General features: G+C 57.8%; 1 protein-coding gene across 3 annotated transcripts in view; it reads right to left on the bottom strand.

Moving 5' to 3' along the window:
- The window catches only part of KIAA0930 (KIAA0930 ortholog), a 35,824-nt gene extending 18,258 nt beyond the window's left edge, over positions 1 to 17,566 (bottom strand). Inside the window, exon 1 of one of the 3 annotated variants that reach the window (XM_040637697.1) lies at positions 17,488 to 17,566. In XM_040637697.1, coding sequence (XP_040493631.1) covers positions 17,488 to 17,551 — 64 coding nt within the window. In that variant the 5' untranslated portion in view covers positions 17,552 to 17,566. Of the gene's footprint in view, positions 1 to 16,455; positions 16,589 to 17,487 lie in introns of those variants that run through there. The other 2 variants (XM_040637698.1, XM_040637696.1) reach the window with 2 other exon arrangements.
- Between the last annotated feature and the right edge of the window lie 259 nt (positions 17,567 to 17,825).

A 17,825-nucleotide genomic window follows, 5' to 3' on the forward strand; every position in this document is an offset into this window, starting at 1 on the left:
AGAGAGCTCCCTAACCTCCCCAAGCTCCCTGTCCCTGGCTCCATGCCACCAAACTGCCACGGCAGGAGGTTTTCAGGACCCCTGAATCCAGGGGGTAGACTTGTGGCACAGAGGCAGCCCCTAATGCTGAGCCGCTCACCTGGGCAACGCCACGGACATTTTGAGGGCCCACCTTCCCTGCTGGCCTGGGGTCCTACAGCAGCATCAGAATGGCCCCTTCTCGTTATTCGTGGTAGTTATTTATGTCCTACAAAGTAGCCACAGACCTGGGGTGAGCCGTATTACACCAGTGCTCCTAGGGGAATACGGGGCAGGGGGGCTCCTGCGAAGCCTCTGGACACACCATTTCTGCCAACCAATCAGCACATAACCTTGTTTTACGTGTGTTTGTTTCACGACACCTTATCTAACACAGAGTTGGTTTGTTAACACCGAACACAAGGCCAACAGCAGCATAACTTGTGCCTGAACGAAACTTAAAACACGTTACCTTCTCCGTAAGGGCCGTTACAGCCTCCTCATGCCTGGGACAGACTCCAGTATTACGCTTGGGGCCATTTTAAACAGCAAAATCACCAACACAGAGCACCAAAATGCAAACCACAGGCACTGACTAGTCCCCAAACGGACACGCGTGTAGCGCATGAGCTGAAACGGAGCAGAGCGTCACCTTGTTTGACCTTGGGGGGAATGTGTACCCACTGAGCTCCTCAAATTTTCACCACTTTGTGCATGTCTGCAGCTCATCGTGAAAGCGCCGTAAGTACTGATTTGGGGGCTACAAATAAATTTTAGCAGGCAGATGAATTTGCAAATACAGAATCCATGAATAATGAGGAAGGACTATATCAGAAAAACTGGTATCAGTCAGCTCCAAGGGGGCCATGAGGATCCAGCTGCCTCCCCTGCCTCGAGCAAATTATTTTCCATTAACCAGACCTTTGAAAAATCACAAATCAGATTTTGGGAGGCATTCCTTGAAACCACCCCAGTCCTCTTCAAGACCATTAAACCACACTGTTAAGCGAGCTATGTAACGCCCTAATTAAAACAGTTTACAGGGCTGCTGGGTGGCTTGGTCGGGTAGGCGTCTTACTCTTGATCCCAGCTCGGGTCTTGATCTCAGCATTGTGAGTTCAAGCCCCATCGGGGGCTCCATGCTGGGAGCCTCCTTAAAAAAAAAAAAAAAGTTTACTGCATTAAAAATGAGGACCACGTATTACAATAGAGAAAACTGTCCAACAACCACTTCTAAAAAAGGTACTTTGGAGTAGTAGGGCCAAGAGATGCTTTTGAGAGGTAATTCTACCAGATCCTCAAGAAACAGACCCTCCAACGCTACTCACACATTTTTAGAGCCTCAGAAATTTGCACATTCTTTTTAACAAGGAGGCATAATGTTGATTCCAAAAATAGAGCAGCACACACATACGAGGAAGTGCAGGCGAGTCTCACTCATGGAAAGAAACATAAAAATCTTACATACAGTATTAGAAAGAACCCAGCAATCCACTAAAAGTATATCCCATTTCCAAGCAGGATTTAATTCAGGAATACAAAAATGGTCCAGTATTAGGAAACCTATTCACATTTCCACTATACGTTTACAGATCAAAAGGGAAACAACACATGGTCATCTCCATGATGCTAAGAAAACATTCAGTAAAATTCAATACCCCGTCTCGATTAAAAAAAAAAAAAAGTTCCATAAAGTAAGAATTAAGGGTACTTCCTTAAACATGATCTATAGCTTAAGTAGAAAAAGAAGCCAGTTAAATATCACCACGGTTCACTATGATTGACATCATTCTAAAGGTCCAGACTCGTTGCAGTTAGATAATGACGATATTAAGAATAAGAGAAATTGCGAAGATAAGATAAAATTAACATGACTTACAGATGACATTATACCTGACTTGGAAAATGCAAAAAAACTCAACTGAAAAGAACAGAAGTCATAAGTAAAAGTCACCAGCACTTCCAGAAACCAACAGCTTTGAGATAAACCAATATTCCAGTTAGAAAGCATAATGGAAGAAATAAATATTCCATTCAGAATTTTTAAAAAAGAAAAAAAAAAGACTTGAATGATTGAAGGTTTGCCGAGTTCTTAGCTAGGAATATTCAAATCACAGGAGCAACTCCACTAATCTGATAATTTAACATGAGCCAATAGAAAATGCCAAGAGAATGTTTCAGAATAAGCGAGAACAGCCAGGACACTTCAGAAAGAATGACGTGGGGACAGGGTTCCTATCAGTATTAAAAAACCACAGCAGAAAGCTAAACCCTCCCGTCACCCCTTGGTGTTGTGGACTTAAAACCCCTAAAACTGGGGCACCTGGGTAGCGCAGTCGTTAAGCGTCTGCCTTCGGCTCAGGGCGTGATCCCGGCGTTCCGGGATCGAGTCTCACATCGGGCTCCTCCGCTGGGAGCCTGCTTCTTCCTCTCCCACTCCCCTGCTGTGTTCCCTCTCTCGCTGGCTGTCTCTCTGTCACATAAATAAATAAAATCTTTAAAAAAAAAAAAAAAAAACCTAAAACTGTGGGATACCTCTGTCCTGCCTCAGAGAAACCAGCCAGTGAGAACAGAACTGAAGGAGGGAGGAGGGACCTGTAACCCAAAGAATCCTAGCAAACAAAATATCGAGACTCACCCAATGCTAAAAAAACAAACCAAAAAACACCCCTTGACCATGCAGCACCTTCCAGCTACCATCTCAACCAGAAGCTGACTCCAACGGAAACTTTTCCATCATTTTCCTGGACAGATTTGGTAATGTACACATTGGTTAATTTCTACCATTGCTTCCCCCCAAGCCCCCGCTCCCGCGGAACTGTGACTTTATCTGTATCATTTCATTGATTCCATCTTCAAACAAACCTGGACTCCAACCACCTCCCACAAACCACTCTTCCACCCAGAGCCAAGCCACCACCTCCCGTCTGCCCTACTGGCACGGCTTCCTAACTGGTCCTCATGTTTCAATCAGTTCTTGTCACTTCCCTGCTCAAAATCCTCCTTACCTGCCTCCAGCCCTTTACTCAAGTGTCTACCTTCTCCGCGAGGCCTTCCCACACCACCCCGTTTAAAACTGCAAACCCCACCCCAAGCATTCCCTATCCCACTTCTGCACCTGTCACTACATAACATCATCTATGTTTTACCTGTTTATTTTGTCTGCTTTCAGCCTTTTCTTAGGACAGGAGCCAACACACTTTTTCTGTAAAGGTCCAGACAGAAAATAGTTTAGGTTCTGCAGACCATATGGTCCTGTCTCAACTACAAAACCACCCCAAGCAATGCGCAAAGAAATGAGCGTGGCTGGGTTCCAACCCGAGTTTATTTACAAAAACAGGCAGCCGGCCAGAATTGGCCTGGGGCCATGGTTTGCCAACACCTGCCCTATTAGAACCGATGTGCGTTTTCGCAGAGATGCCCCATGAGAATGTCCGCTCCGTGAAGGTATGACTATGTGTCCCCTTTGATCGCTTTGTTCACTGCTGTATACTCAGGTCCTAGAAGAGTGTCTGGCCTAGAGGAAGCACTCCATTTTGGCCAACGGAACAAGTAAGTGACGTGAGCTCAGTGACTGATGAAGCCAAGACGGTACTGCGTGTAAACACACAGACCCGTGGATGAGCACAGGAAGTCCAGAAACACAAGACGCGCTGTCATTTTGCTGACAGAAAGGTGGCACTTCAAACCAGCAGGATGAAGACAAGCCTCCAGCCACGGGCCTCGGGACAACTGGCCAGCGAGGGGAAAAGAGCAAGGCTGGGTCCCTGCTCGTGCCAAATTAAATTCCAGAAGAGCAAAACGCTTAATGTTTTAAGTAAAATCACAGGGGAAAAAAAAAAACTGTGGGAGAATTTTTTTATTCTCTCAAGAAATGAAAAAGCCCCGGGGGCGCCTGGGTGGCACAGCGGTTAAGCGTCTGCCTTCGGCTCAGGGCGTGATCCCGGCGTTCCGGGATCGAGCCCCACGTCAGGCTCCTCCGCTATGAGCCTGCTTCTTCCTCTCCCACTCCCCCTGCTTGTGTTCCCTCTCTCGCTGGCTGTCTCTATCTCTGTCAAATAAATAATAAGATAAATCTTTAAAAAAAAAAAAAAAAAAAAAAAAAAAGAAATGAAAAAGCCCTTCTAAGTAGACCACCAAAGCTTTCAAGGAAAAGAGTCATCGAATTACACAAAAATAAAAAATTTCTATGTGGAAAAAGCCCCACATGCATCATAAACAAAGGAAAAAAAACAACTCGCCAGAAAACTCCTGGAACTCTTAACGAAGGCTGAATCTTCCTGATAAATAATAAGCTTCATATAATGCATCTAAAATAAGACAGCCTGGAAAGCAAAGGGAGATACAAACAGCTTTCCAAACATGAAAATAGGCTCCACTTCACACAGTGAGAGGAGTCTTCTATGAAAACCACCAAATTCTACTTTTCACCTCTCAGATCTGTAAAAATCAGAACACCTGACCACACTCCCAAGCAGAAGGGAAGGCAGAGACGCAGGACTTCGTGTCTGGCTGATAAAAATCTCCACGGAGACGGCAGGCAACAAGACCCACACATGCTCACACCTTCCACCCGGCAAGTCCACCCCCAAGGGTTTTTTTTTCCAAATTATGTAATTATGACAGCAGTGTTTGCAAAATACCGAAATGGTCCCATCCGCAGGGAAGCAGCCAGAGAAATCAGAGATCACTACAGCATGGGTGGCTCTGCTCTCGTCGAACAAGGACACAAACAGCTCTACCTGTGCCACGAGGAGAGCACTCGGGGTGAACGGGGTGGGGGAGGAGCAGACGGCTACAGGATCTCACTATCGAGGGAACAGCTGGCCGTGACCGAGCACAGGCTGGGGGGGGGAGGGGGGAGCGCAGCCGCGGGGGAGTGTGGGCGCTGGGCTCCATGCCGGCTTCAGCAGTTCCGACAGGTGCCAGGCAAGCCCCAAGCCCGTCGAGGCCTGTTGCCCACTTGTAACACCGCAGTTAGAAGGGAATCCGCCTCTCGGTTGCTGGGAGTGTCAAGGCTACACGCGAAGCCTCCTGCAGGGAACTGGCCCTGAGCAGGCGCCCAGGTAAACCAGCGCTATTCACGCCACCGGCGGTGTCACCGCAGCCTCCCGAGAGAGGCCACGGAGCAAGGAGACGGGGTCACCACGCATCTTCTCCTACCCTTTGAATCTGATGCCCTGCAGCACGTTCACCTATTCAGAAAGTAACAAAAGTATTTTTTTAACCACAAAAATATTTGTAATAATAGTACAGTTACTTGGAGAAATGCATAGGATAGACAGTTTAAAAGACAAAAACAAAAAAGCAGGCCTCAAAATGGCACAGAAAGTCCTCAATGAAAGAAATTGCTGTAAAAACTAGGCCCGGGACTGAAGGAAGTAAAGCAGACGTCCGCCACAGGCCGTGCTCAGAGCGCGGAGTTACCCTTCGCGTTGTCCAAACACTCTACGGTACGTTTATAAACACCCCTGAACTCTAATGACACTAAAGGGTGTGCCAGGCACCATGCGCAACCCTCACGTTCCCCCAGTCGACACCGAGAAGCGAGGACACAGGTCGACAAGGTCACTGGTACTTGCACCCCCCGCTCCCCCCATCCACACCTGGTCTGACTTGGAGCAAACACTGACCGAGGGCCACTGTTAAAGGCCGGGGGCGCGGGGTGGCTGTGGGACGGCCCCCGCCCCACGATGCATCAACGCCTCACACAAGCGTGTGCGTGCTGCCTCGGCAAGGGCCGGGAGCGCAGGCCAGGCACCGAGTCCCCACGAGTCAGCAGCACCAGGGAGGCTCCCCTGAGGAGGGGGCTTCCATCTGAGGGTTCAAACCGACGGGTGAAGTGGGCGAAGACAGGGGAAGAGCATTCAAGGCCCCGCTGTGGGGTGACGCCTGGTGTGGCCGGGCTGGGGAAAGGCCCCAGGGGCGAGGAGGCCCAGTGGAGGCACAGCTGGAGAGGACCCCACGTCAGGGGGCCTCCTGGCTGGGTTGGGGGTTTTGTGTTTATCCTCAGAGGCCTGGGCACCCCTGAAGGGTCTGGCGGGGAGGGGTCTCTCTGCGGTGGGGAGGTGCCTCCTGAGAGCACGCCGAGCTTGGCGGCAGCCTCTGCTCCCCTTGGCCCCCTCCCAAAGGTGGGGTGGGGGGGTCAACTGGCCTCTCTGGGGAGAGTCCCAGGCAGGCCTCGGCCCCTGGACACTCCCCCACACCCCTGCAGCCAGGGCACGATGAATAGGCCTCTGTGGTCCCCTCAATAGGCCTTTCACCAATTCGTGCCTCTCAGTGCTCCTCGCTGGCTCACGACCCTCCCTTGGGGCACGAAACACAAAGAAGCTGTCCGGGGGTGCTCTGGCCGCGGGGATGAGGCACTTAGATGGAGAAGTACTGGTCAGACGGGTCTGCACGTGAGAAGCCCACAGGCCTGGCCAGTGCTCTGCTCGGCCTCAGCGAAGCATGGGGTCTCAGGGACGCAAGGTGGCCGGGTCAGGAGAAGCCCAACACCCCTGCCCAGTTCCGTCTTCTTGACGTTCGGGCTCCTTCGCCAGACGAGCCAGGCCGTCCAGACAGCGCCCCCCCCCCGCCCGTGTCTGCAGTGTGGTCCCCTGCCCTTCTTCTCAGACCAAAGGCCTGTGCAGCCTCAGCCCGCCACTCCCCCCACTGACGGGTCTCCGCCCTGACCGTGCCCATCTCACCCGCGTCTGTGTCACCTCTGCTGTCACCTCCCCGCCCAACCACCCCCACGCCACGCCCTCCCTGACCCCCGTGCCTCCCGGATCCAAGCAGCTGATCCCGCCCACCTCACGCTGCCTCACCTCGTTCCACCTTCCCGAACACCCTGTGGGGACAGTCTCTGTGTTTCCCTCAGCTGATGAGGAACGGGAGGCTCGCAGCTGGAGTCACCCTGTCTGATGTCACCCTGCGAGTCTCCTGCCCGGGGCTGCCTTCCCAGCCGCAGCCTCGGCACGCTGGTTCCAAGCACCTGAGCATCCCTTGCCGCCGAGACAGGACACCCTGCTGGCAGCGGGACCTGGACCCGCATAGGGCAGGGCCCACCACAGCAGGTCGGCGAGGGTTGAACAGATACATGAGGGTGACCAACCTCCGCCCCACAGCTGGCTCAGAGAACACGCTGGCAGCCCTGAAACCTGCCCAGAGCCTCCACCGGCAAGGGCTTTCCTCCTCCCTCCGCTCACGCACGCAGTGGGGTGAAATCCTCGAAGTGCGTTTACACCCGTCAGGTCACAGCCGGGATCACCATGATAGCCTACTTCCCAGGGGAGGAGACCGAGAGCCCTGACTCAGGTTACCCAGAAGGACCACGACAGCAGTTGGGGCTGGGATCCAGGCCACGGTCCGTGTGCACCCGCTCCCAGAGCTGCTCTGGGGGAGGCACGCTGGGAAATAAACCCTGGCCCCGACCTCAAGGTCGCTCTCTTGGGGTGGGATGTCCGCCAGACTGGTCCGCGGCCCTAAGTTTCCAAAAGCAATCCTCGGGACTCTCCCGAACAGCAAGGCCTGCAAAGCCCCCGCAGCCCCAGGGCCCATGTCACTCGGCACTCCCGTGGATACCGGCAAACCGTTCCAGCTTCCATCCTGCCGAGCAGTTCGGGGCCAAAAGAGCAGCTCCCCAGTCAACGTCCCACCTCCTGTGGGCTGTGGCCTTATTCAAACTCCTGATTCACTGCTTTGCTCTGATTCATTAAACACGGGGCCTGTAAGACAGGCTGCAGGTCTCCCGAGGAACCTCCGAGGCTCCAGACACCCACGCAAGGTGCCCCATCCCAGACGGGAGCTGTGACCGGCCACCCCAGCTCCCCGCTCGCCGCCCCACCCCTGCCCCGCTGCCTGGGCTTGAGATCACTTGGTCACCGGCCTGGCCTCTGCACAGCATTTCTTCTCCTCCTCCCACCTCCACCCCAACAGGCCACATGGGGCGAGGCAGGCCAGGGGGCCCTAGAGGCCTAGGTCAGCCCCGTGAGATGCTCCAACCGCAGGGTCTGTGTGGACACCGCAAGCCGGCAAGAGGGCCTGGAGGCCATGTGAGTGTATCCACAGGCTCGCTTCACTCCTCGCTCACTGAGCCAGGCTCAGAGCTGAGAACCGACTGGAGCCGGCCTTACCCGCCCAGCCACCTGTGAACCCGGGCAGGAGGGGCCTCTGCCCTGCCCACAGCCGTGCCCCAGCACCCGGCTACTACCGGCCCCCAGCGTTTGCCGAGCCTTCCAAGGTGCCGAGACGCAGAGCTGCTGTCATGCTGCGTGGAAGAGGGGTTCATGGGGGCACCTCGGGGCCCCAGGCAGAGCAATGGACAACTGCTCCATCTCCCACGCCACCGTGCGTGCCCCCTCTGGAGACCAGACACACCCAACACACCCCAGCCCAGCCCCCGGGCCCTGCTCGCTCCCCCGAGACGGGGCCCCAGCCCTGCGCCACGCAGCTTCCTCTGCAGAAGGGCCCACTCCCAGCCATCCCCTTCTCCTCCCCGCGCCGTGAAGGCCTCCTTCATTGGGGAAGCCAGGGGCCGCGCTCCTGCTCCACACCGGACCGGACCGGGTGAGGCCGCTCGGCGAGGTGGTGCCAAATGCCTCTCCTCGGCGAGATGGACGCGTCCGAGGGCGACAACGCACAGGCCACAGCCTCGCGTTCCAGAGGACTGGGCCCCAAACCCGGCCTGACTGCTCTGGGACCCTGAACACAGCGCCTCGCCGCTCTGGGCCTCGCCGGTTCCATCTGCCAACGGGGCGAACACCCCCTCCGCCACAGGGGTGCCGCGGGAAGGACAGGATGCTGGCTGCACCGTCGCTGGCTGCCCTGGCTCCCACTTGCTCGGGGAGCCAGCCCGCCTCGCCAGCCTCCAGGGAAGGCTCCTGGGCGCAGCACCTCGGGCTGGAGACGACGGCACCCCTGCGCCCTGCGGCAGGGAGCTTAGCCACGGCTCAGGAGCCCCGCCGTGGAGGGGACCGCTCCCCTCCACCCTGGTCAGGTCAGGAGGAATCCGGAATCGCCCAAGGAGGCCCTGCCGACAGGGATGGGGGCTCGGAGGCTGTGGAGGCTGCAGCCTGAACGTGAGGCCGCGGCTCAGGGTTGTGGGATGACACAGTTCTCATTTCCCCCTTGTGAGGGGTGGGATATGGGGTTCTTCCTGTTTCTGCCTCTTCCTGTTTCACTTCTGTCGGCGGGAGCCAAAGCACTCGAGTGGCACTGACCTCTCTGAGGCGGTGTCACCGGCCCTGCTTGTCACAGGTGGCTTGGACACATGCGCCACCCCTCGGGCTGAGAACAGCGCTCCAGGTCAACTTGCCTTCCCTCATGTTACGTAAGAGGAAACGGACAGCCACAGGGAAGGGCCTTGCCCACAGTCACCCCCACAGGCCCCTGGATTCGGCCCGGGCCCTGTCACCTGTCCCAGGCAGCCTCCGTGACATTCTCTGATGCTTTAAGCCTGGAGGCCAGCCTCTGCCCTACGTGGAGGCGGAACAGTCATCCTGCCCGCATCCTACCTGCCAGGAGAACAGAGGCCCAGTCAGCAGCAGTGATTTCCCCAAAGCAGCACAGCATTGGGGGAAAATTAAATTTGGAACTTTCTCTGCCCTCTTCCCCACTCCGTCTCTGCCAGGGAGGACCCTCTGTGAGGAATGCCCCGCTCAAGGGACACCCCCCAAGAAACGATCACCTTGTCACCGCACGGATACTTTCCACCAACCCATGACCCACACTGCCCGCCCCCCACTGCTCTCACGAAGCAGCCCACCCTGAGCCCGCACAGCACCGGGGGTCCTGGAGGGGAGCCCGGGTGGTGAGGGAGGGGAAGCCATGCACGGAGCGGGCTGTGCAGCCTCACGGGACTGGCGGCAGAAACCGGCACGGGGTGGTCAAGGGCCAGGGCCCTCCAGCACACAGGCTGAGGAGCGCAAACCCGGGCAGCTGGGGAGGGGGAGAGCTCCTCCCCACGTAGCAAGGNGATGCCCGCTCTTCCCCAGAGTACTCTGCTTTCCTCACTTCCTCTGTCCTAAGAATCGTCCCAAGGATAAAAAGCCTTTTGCAAAACTCGAAGCATCGCCAAAACCAAAGGAGTTTTGCCTTTAAATAAAAACAGTAACCAGGGGCGCCTGGGCGGCTCAGTCAGTGAACCGTCTGCCTTCAGCTCAGGTCATGAACTTGGGGTCCTGGGATTCAGCCCCACATGGGGCTCCCTGCTTGGCAGGGCGTCTTCTTCCCCTTCTCCCTCTGCTCCTGCCCCACACCGCTCATTCTCTATCTCTCAGATAAATCTTAAAAAAAAAAAAAAAAAGATAAACAGTCACCACAACTCCACCTACAAGACGAAAAATGAAAAACGAAGCCCCCTCTCTCTACTGTTGCCAACAGACAGCCCGGAAGTACTCACTGGCCACTCGGGAGAGGTAAAAACAGATATTCTTTTAAAAACTTATGCGAGCTGGACCCCAGTATCATGACCTGAGCCGAAGACAGATGCTTCACTGACTGACCACCCAGGCGTCCCAGGATTCCCTTTTTAAAAGGACGGGGTCCCCCTCAAACCCCTTCCATCCCAGCTCCCCCCAAGGTGGGCTGTGACCCAGACGACATTCTGCTGTCTGAGCCCAAAGCGGAGCTGGGCTGAAGACCTAAATCCAAGCTCAGTTTCCCACAAGGTAAGACCCACGCAGGAGAGGACGGCACAACCACTCAGTCATCCTATAGTCATTTAAACGACGTTTAGAGTCTGAACAACATGGAAAATGTTTCAGGAATTTTAAGTCAGAAAGCATGACTAAGAAACTTTATGTAGAGACCATCAAGAATTCTTTAAAAAGGCTTTAAAAAGATTGGAAAGCAAGACTTTGCAAAGTTAGTAGTTATCTGAGTGATTGGAATGGTAATTTTTTTCCCATTCTCTTAAATTTTCCAGTTTCTGTAATGTGCATGGAACATTTTTTTAATTGGGAAAACATGCGTTTGGGGATTCCGAGGCTGTTTTTTAATGAGGATCCCGCGTCGGGCTGCTCCTCGGCGGCCTCCCGGCTCAGCCGGCATCCCGGAGCCCGCCCGGAGCCCGCCGGCTCGCTGAAGGAGGCAGGCACACTAAGGCCAGCAGACACTGCGAGGAGGGGACACAGTGGGGGCAGGGCGGCGCTCGCATGCAGGCCTGGGGTGGGGGGTGGGGGGCTGCCACACAGCTCAGTATACTGTGGCCTGGCGAAGACGATCCTGCAGCTGTGACCCTGGGGCTCCTTACAGTATGAGGTCCAAAGTCCTCGGGTTTCCCTCAAAGGACGCAGAGTCCCTGCCTCGGGAGAGAACCACACCACAGCCTCGCAGGCTGCTCCAGCCCCAGAAAGGGACAGAGCCGGAACCCACAGGCCTTAAAAATAGGCCCAGGAACCGAAAGAGGCACCGCCACACTCCAAACGGTCACACTTCCTCCCCACAGCAGGGGCCCACGACCAGCCTGCCCTGCCTTAGCTGGGTTGGAGGGCCCGGCGCCCCGGGGAAGCCCGGGAAACTGTCCCCAGGGAGTGCCCAGCAGGCTGCACCCCAGAGCACGCATGCAACCCCAACTCCATGTGTGGGCACCGGGCCAAGTGCTCTGCATCCTTCCTGATGACAAGGGCAACGGCAAGGAGCGGGCCTGCCTCTGGGCCACGGCTTGGGCTGGGCCCTGGCTTGTGCTAGGCCCTACCTGCCATGCCTCATCCACTCCTCACGCTGCCCCACGAAGCTGTCACTTCTCATATGATTCCCACAACCCTACAGGCTCTGCCACCTCCACTTCGCAGAGGCTCAGGCCCCCGGTCTTCCCTTCCAGCCACATATCCCACCAAAATCCCCCACCCCACCACTGATGCCCAGCCACTCTGCACCTAGCAAAATGGTGACAGGCTGGGCCAGGGGTATACGCTCCTTCTCCCGATGCACAGACTGGTACCGGGTGCCTGGCAGCCTGGCATACTCGGGAGTTTAGCTAGGAGGAGAAGCTCACTGGAAGGCAGTGCCCCCCATCATCCCTTCTGGCTCATTCCACGAACTCCCTGCAAGATGGCTCCTGGCACCTGACAGGTCTCAGCTGGAACCCACAGACCCCAGTTCTGCCACATCCCAGCTCCATGACCTCGGGTGAGTCAGTCTGCTTTCTGAAGCTTGCTTTTCTCATCTGCAAAATGGGGGAGCTAACAGAACCTCCCTCGATAGGCATTGCTGTAGCTGCCGCGTACCTGGCACACAACGAGTGTGCCGGGTCCCGTGCAGGCCCCCCCACAATTCACAGCCACAACACCCCCCGAGGCTGGGCCAAGGGCCTAGCCACTGCTGCAGCCTCCACTCCCACACAGCTTCCCTTCCAGCTGGGCCAGCCACTCCTCCTCTGCCCAGGCCAGACCCGCCCTGCGCGGCCCCTCTCAAAGGCCACACCCCACACAATCCCCGTGATCAGCCGTGGGGGCTCCCTCCTCCGTGCCCCCTGAGGGAACCTCTCACACTTCGACTTGGGCCCTCCCTCAATCCGCCTGTGCCTGGGAGCTCTGCGCACCTGTGATGACCGGGCAGCACCCCGAGGACAGGTGTGGGCGGGGTCCACCTCTGCTGAGAACTTAGGCTTAGACAGACTCTGCCACTTCCCAGCCATGTGACTGGGGACACGTTACTTCACCTCTAAACCTGCCTTTGCTCATCAGGACAGAGAGAAGAGCATAACAATACCTACCTTACAGGACTATTTCAAGAATAAAAGAAAACAGTGAACATGAAACACTCCTTTGGCCCCACAGCTCTGCAGCCAGAGAGAGAACGCCCTCGGCCACCTAAAAGGGGGCCAGAGTCCAGGCAATAGCAGCTCTACAAAGTGCGTGGCCTAGGCAGGGCCCAAAGACAAGCAGCATGAGGGGGTCCCACCCCTCCCAGCGTCCGCCTGTCCGTGACGGACACCAGGTCCCAGGGTTGAATGTCAGTAGCATGCTGCCCCTGTTGAGAGGGAGCCTTCCTGCCCAGCATGCTGGAGCTGACGCCCCGGGCCCATGAGAGAGCCCAAGCCCCAGGAGGAAGGGTCAGGTTATATCCACTTTTGGTCCAGATGTCTGCATCGCACAACATCTGGCATTGGACCTCCTGACTCTTCCCAGCTCCGAGAACCTGGAGCCCCACAGAAGCTCGCTCAGCCAGCCAGCTTGGTTCATCTGTTCCCTGGAATCACAAGCAGTTTCCTGTGGATAAAACCCCCAAACCCTGCTCGGAGCAGCTGCTTCCAGCAGGATCTTTACTTCGGCTGTCACCCGTGCACCTGGCTTCTCTCCCTACTCAGCTGTGGCCTCCCACAAGGCAGGGTCAGGCCCAAGCCCCCCACCTGGCACTCAAAAGATGCTTCTAGCACAGACACTGCTGAAGGAAACAGTCCACAGCCAGGTTTGGATCTACAAGGTGCCTTTCATCATGACAGCCGAGCAACAATCCCTGTGTGGGGGGACCAGTCGCTCTCTCCCATCTTAGACAGACACTGTGACTCAGAAGTGACAACAGTGTGTCTGGGGTCAGGCGTCACCACCAGAGGCTCCCTGACACCTTCAAAACCACCTCAGGGAACACGGCATGCTTCTGAATGACCTCAGCTTTAATTACACAACAACCACAATCTGGGAGGTTTACATTCCTAAATCTAACAGGTTGTCACAGCTGTAAAGTGGAGAAAAAATGGGGAAGTGATCCACCACCGGCCATGTAAACATTCTGGGTTCCCATCTGGGGGCGCAGGCCAACCACTGGGTCCCAGCTCTACTTTGGCATTAAGTCACTACTAAGCTTGACCCTCTCTGAACATCAATTTCTCATCTGATAAATGAAAGACGGACAAAGTGAGCCCTGCTAAAGGCTGAGATTCCAGTCTCTACAGACACCCTCACCCTTAATTTACTAGTACAGAAATTCTCTCATTTGTCTGCTAAATGCTTCCTGGCACCTGCTCTGCACGTGCCCTGTGCTGGGCACTGAGGAGACATGGACTGGGCCATGCCCTCGAGGGGCTCACTGGCTGCCTGGGGAGGCAGTCACACAGGCTATCACGATGCCACGATCGGCCTCATCAGCCTGCAGACATGTGCCCAGTACACAGAGCCCCGGCAGCGGGACAGGAAGTGGAGGAAGGCTTCCCAGGAAGTGGCAGCACTGGCACTGAGGCTTGAAGGGACACCTGTAGGCGTGTGTGGGGCAGGTGAGGAGCGGTGGCTTTCCAGGAAGAGAAATCAGCAGGCCTAAAACACAGGGCATCAGAGCACTACGGGGACTGAGTTCAGGGGGTGAGACAGGAGGGAGGCCTGGGTGCCAGGACAGGAGACTGGTAACTACGGGGCATTTCTCCTCCCCACATGCAGCGCGGCAGGCACAGTGAGGCCGAGCTGGGCACGTCTGGGGGGGGGGGGCAGGCTCTGGGGTCAGACGGGCCCAGGGGCAACGCCAGCCATGCCACTTCCTCACTGACCATCTCTGAGCAAGTCTCTCCCCTCTCTGAACCTCTGGCTTCTCTGTGACATGGAGATGATATTCCTGTCTGGCAGAGTCAGAATCAAATTGACAGAGCACACGTAACATCCTTGCACTCAGTAAGCGCTCTGTACGTGCCAGGTGCTATAAGTAATTACTACTGTCCTCACGGAATGGTCCTTGGGACAGGGCCTAACAGGGGAGAGAAGGTGCTCAGAGGCAGAGGACAGCGGGAGCGTGCTGACGGGGAAGTGTGGAGGGGCTGCCTGGAGCTTCTGAGCAAGCAGGGCCGAGGGGCCTGCAGCAGATGGTCCCTCAGACCCCTCCTATTTCAGACATCCTGTGCCAGGTGGCAGGTGCGCCTGCCAGGCTGGCACACAGCCTGGCACACAGTAGGTGCTCAGTGAACGTTTGCTGAATGAACTAATGACGATCCTTCAATGTTTGCTCAAAACTAAGTCGTGACATCTTTTCAGAAAAGACACCTGAGAAACCCATTTCCTGGTCCATCTCTTACTTGGTAGGCACCCCCTCCCTCGCTCCCACCCCTGCCCGTGAGGAAAGGTCATCCCTGGGACAGGCGGGTCTGGGACCCGCTCCCTGAGGAGACAGGTCTTATGCTAAGGTAAGCCTGGCTCCTACGAAAAGGAGGATTCCAAGTTATTTCCCCTCCTCACTAGCTTCCAGGGCGTGGCCTGCTGAGGGGCCTGGAACCCTAGGGCTGCGGTGACCCTGCTGCTGTGTGACCTTAGAGGGGATATGTTGGCTCTTTGGGACTCCCTGATGGTAAACGACCAGGGGACAGGTCCAAATCTGTCCGAATCTCCAAAGCTGACATTCCCTCCTTCACAATGCTGTCACCCCCCTCAGAAATCCCCAGCTCAGACCGTGGACGAGGGGGGTGGGGCTGGGGGGTGGCTGACAACGTGGTATGAAATCATCCCCGCATGAAGAAGGGAGGGGTCCTTCCATGGAGAAAACGAAAAGCCCACACTACAGGGGAGGGGGCTCCTCGGCTTCAGTCTGGGCAGGATCCATCCAAAGCGATTACCTCACACCCAGCCAAGCAGGGAGACCCCACCCACACCTACCAGTCCCAGGCTCTTCCAAACAATACCAGGCACCCCCTCCCCAGCCCACAGCAGATGTAAGACCTAGGGCCTCAGTTGAGCAAGATCACACCCAGAGAGGTAGCAGGCCTTGCTCTCGGAGCTAAGTGGGTGGGTTCAGGAGGCCAAGGCCCAACAGGTCCCCAGTTAGAGCTGATGGGGAGGAGGCAAGGCAGTGTGAGAGGTGCGGGAAGACAAAGGCTTCAGGAAGCCGGGGACGGTGGCCACCGCACGCTTGCAGGGAGGTCTGCCCAGAGCCCATTGGGGGCCTGCCCCCCCACCCCCGTGATGCGCTCCGGGTCTCCCCAGATCCCACGCCCACACTCCCTGCAGCGGCACAGAGCCCCGGGGAGGGCTTCCCAGAGAAGGCAGGGACTTGACAACCACGGAGAGGAAGGAGAAGGCTGAACAAACATACTCGAAAGGACAGACAGAGGGAGACACCGAGTGACCCGGGAAAGAGGAAGAGACCCAGGAACAGGAGTGTGCGGAGCCGCTCCCGGGACCGAAATTAGAGACCGAGACACAGGGATGCAGGAAAAAGCTATACGTGGGGAGCTGGGGGCGCATGGAGGAGGCCACGACACGCAGAGACAGAGACATAAAGAGACGGACACGCACAGAGACACGCAGAGACGGAAACACAGAGAGACGGAGACGCACGCAGAGACAGAGACGCACGCAGAGACGGAAACACAGAGAGACCGAGACGCACTCAGAGACGGAGATGGGCGCACAGACCGAGACACAGAGACCGAGAGGCGCACAGAGACAGAGACACACGCAGAGACGGAGACCCGCGCAGAGACCCCCGGAGGCCCGCACTCCCCCGGCGCTGCCCGCCCCGGCCCGCCCCACTCACCGAGGCCGCAGACCTCACGGCGCAGGCTGAGGCGGCCGCGCTCCTCGGCTATGGCGCGCAGCATGCGCTGCAGCGAGCGCTCCTCGGCCTCGGCGCCGCCCGCAGGCTCGGGGGAGGCGGCGGCAGTGGCGGGGAGGGCGGGCGGCCCGGCCCGGAGCCCCGCGGGCGCGGGCGCCGAGGCGCAGGCCCGGCCCGGCGGCCGCGCAGAGGCCATGCCGGGCCGGCTCATCGCCCGCGCCGCGCCCGCCGGGGCCCCCGGCGCGCCCCGCCGCCCCTTCCCCGGCGCCGCCCGCCGCGAGAACCAGTGAAGCCACAATCCGCCTTTGTGCGCGTCGCCGTCGCCGTCGCCGCCGCCGCCCGCCTGCCGAGCCCAGGGAAACGAGCGCAGCTCCGCGCCGCCGCGGCCGCCCGCGCGCCTCTGGGCCACCGCCTGCCCCGCCCGGCCCCGCCCCGGCCCTCCAGGCCCCGCCCCGGCCACTCGGGCCCCGCCCCTGCCTCACTTCGGCCTTGCTGGGTCCCGCCCCCCGCCGTCGCCCGGCCGCTTCCAGACTCACCCCCGGACCGCCCCGCCCCGCCCCCGGCAGCTCGGGCCCCGCCCCCCAACGCTATTCGCCCCGCCTCCTGTCCGCCCCGAGACGCCGGGCCCCGCCCCCGACAGACGAAGCCCCGCCCCGGGTCCGGCTTCCCCGGCCCGGAGCCCGGCGGGCGGGGTCTCTTCCCCACCCCAACCAAACCTGGCAGCTTTGGCCCCGCCCCCCTCGGACAACAGCCAGGCTCTTCCTCAAACGGCTGTCGGGAGCTCGCCTCGACCGCCCGCGCGGTGCCTCCTGACCCTCCCTGGCTCCCTGGCCCCTGCGCCCAACTTCTCCAGGCTTTACCCCCGCGGCCGTCCCCGAGACCGGCCCCCGCCCCCAAACATCGTGCAGCGGTTCGGAGTCTCTGAGCCCCTCCCATCGCCCCTTCGGAGCCTATTTCCCGCCCCCTCGGCCCTCCTATCACCCGGTGCTGTCCCGCACGAGAATACTTTGTCACCTGCTCCCCACGTTGCCACTCTCCTCCCGGTCCAGTTGCCGAGGCCGGTTTCCGCCGGGAACATGCTCCACAGAAGCCAGGGAGAGCTCAGCCCCCTCCCCAGAAAGTGTCACAGGGGGCATGATGCAAATCCCTGCCTCCCGCACGGAGTCCTTCGCCCAGTGCCAGGCAGGGTGTTGAGAAAGGCTCTCAGCCTCAGTTTCCTCAGCTGTGCAATGGGGGTGTGTCCCTGAGTGCTGACCAGGAAGGAGGGGATGGAGGAGTAGGGAGGTATGAGGTCAGCTGGGCATGTGATCCTGATAAAGGCCAAGGTCCAGCGGGGCACCCGTCGTGTGCTG

Source organism: Ursus maritimus, unplaced genomic scaffold (genome assembly GCF_017311325.1).
Source record: "Ursus maritimus isolate PB19 unplaced genomic scaffold, ASM1731132v1 scaffold_21, whole genome shotgun sequence".
Lineage (NCBI taxonomy): Eukaryota > Metazoa > Chordata > Mammalia > Carnivora > Ursidae > Ursus > Ursus maritimus.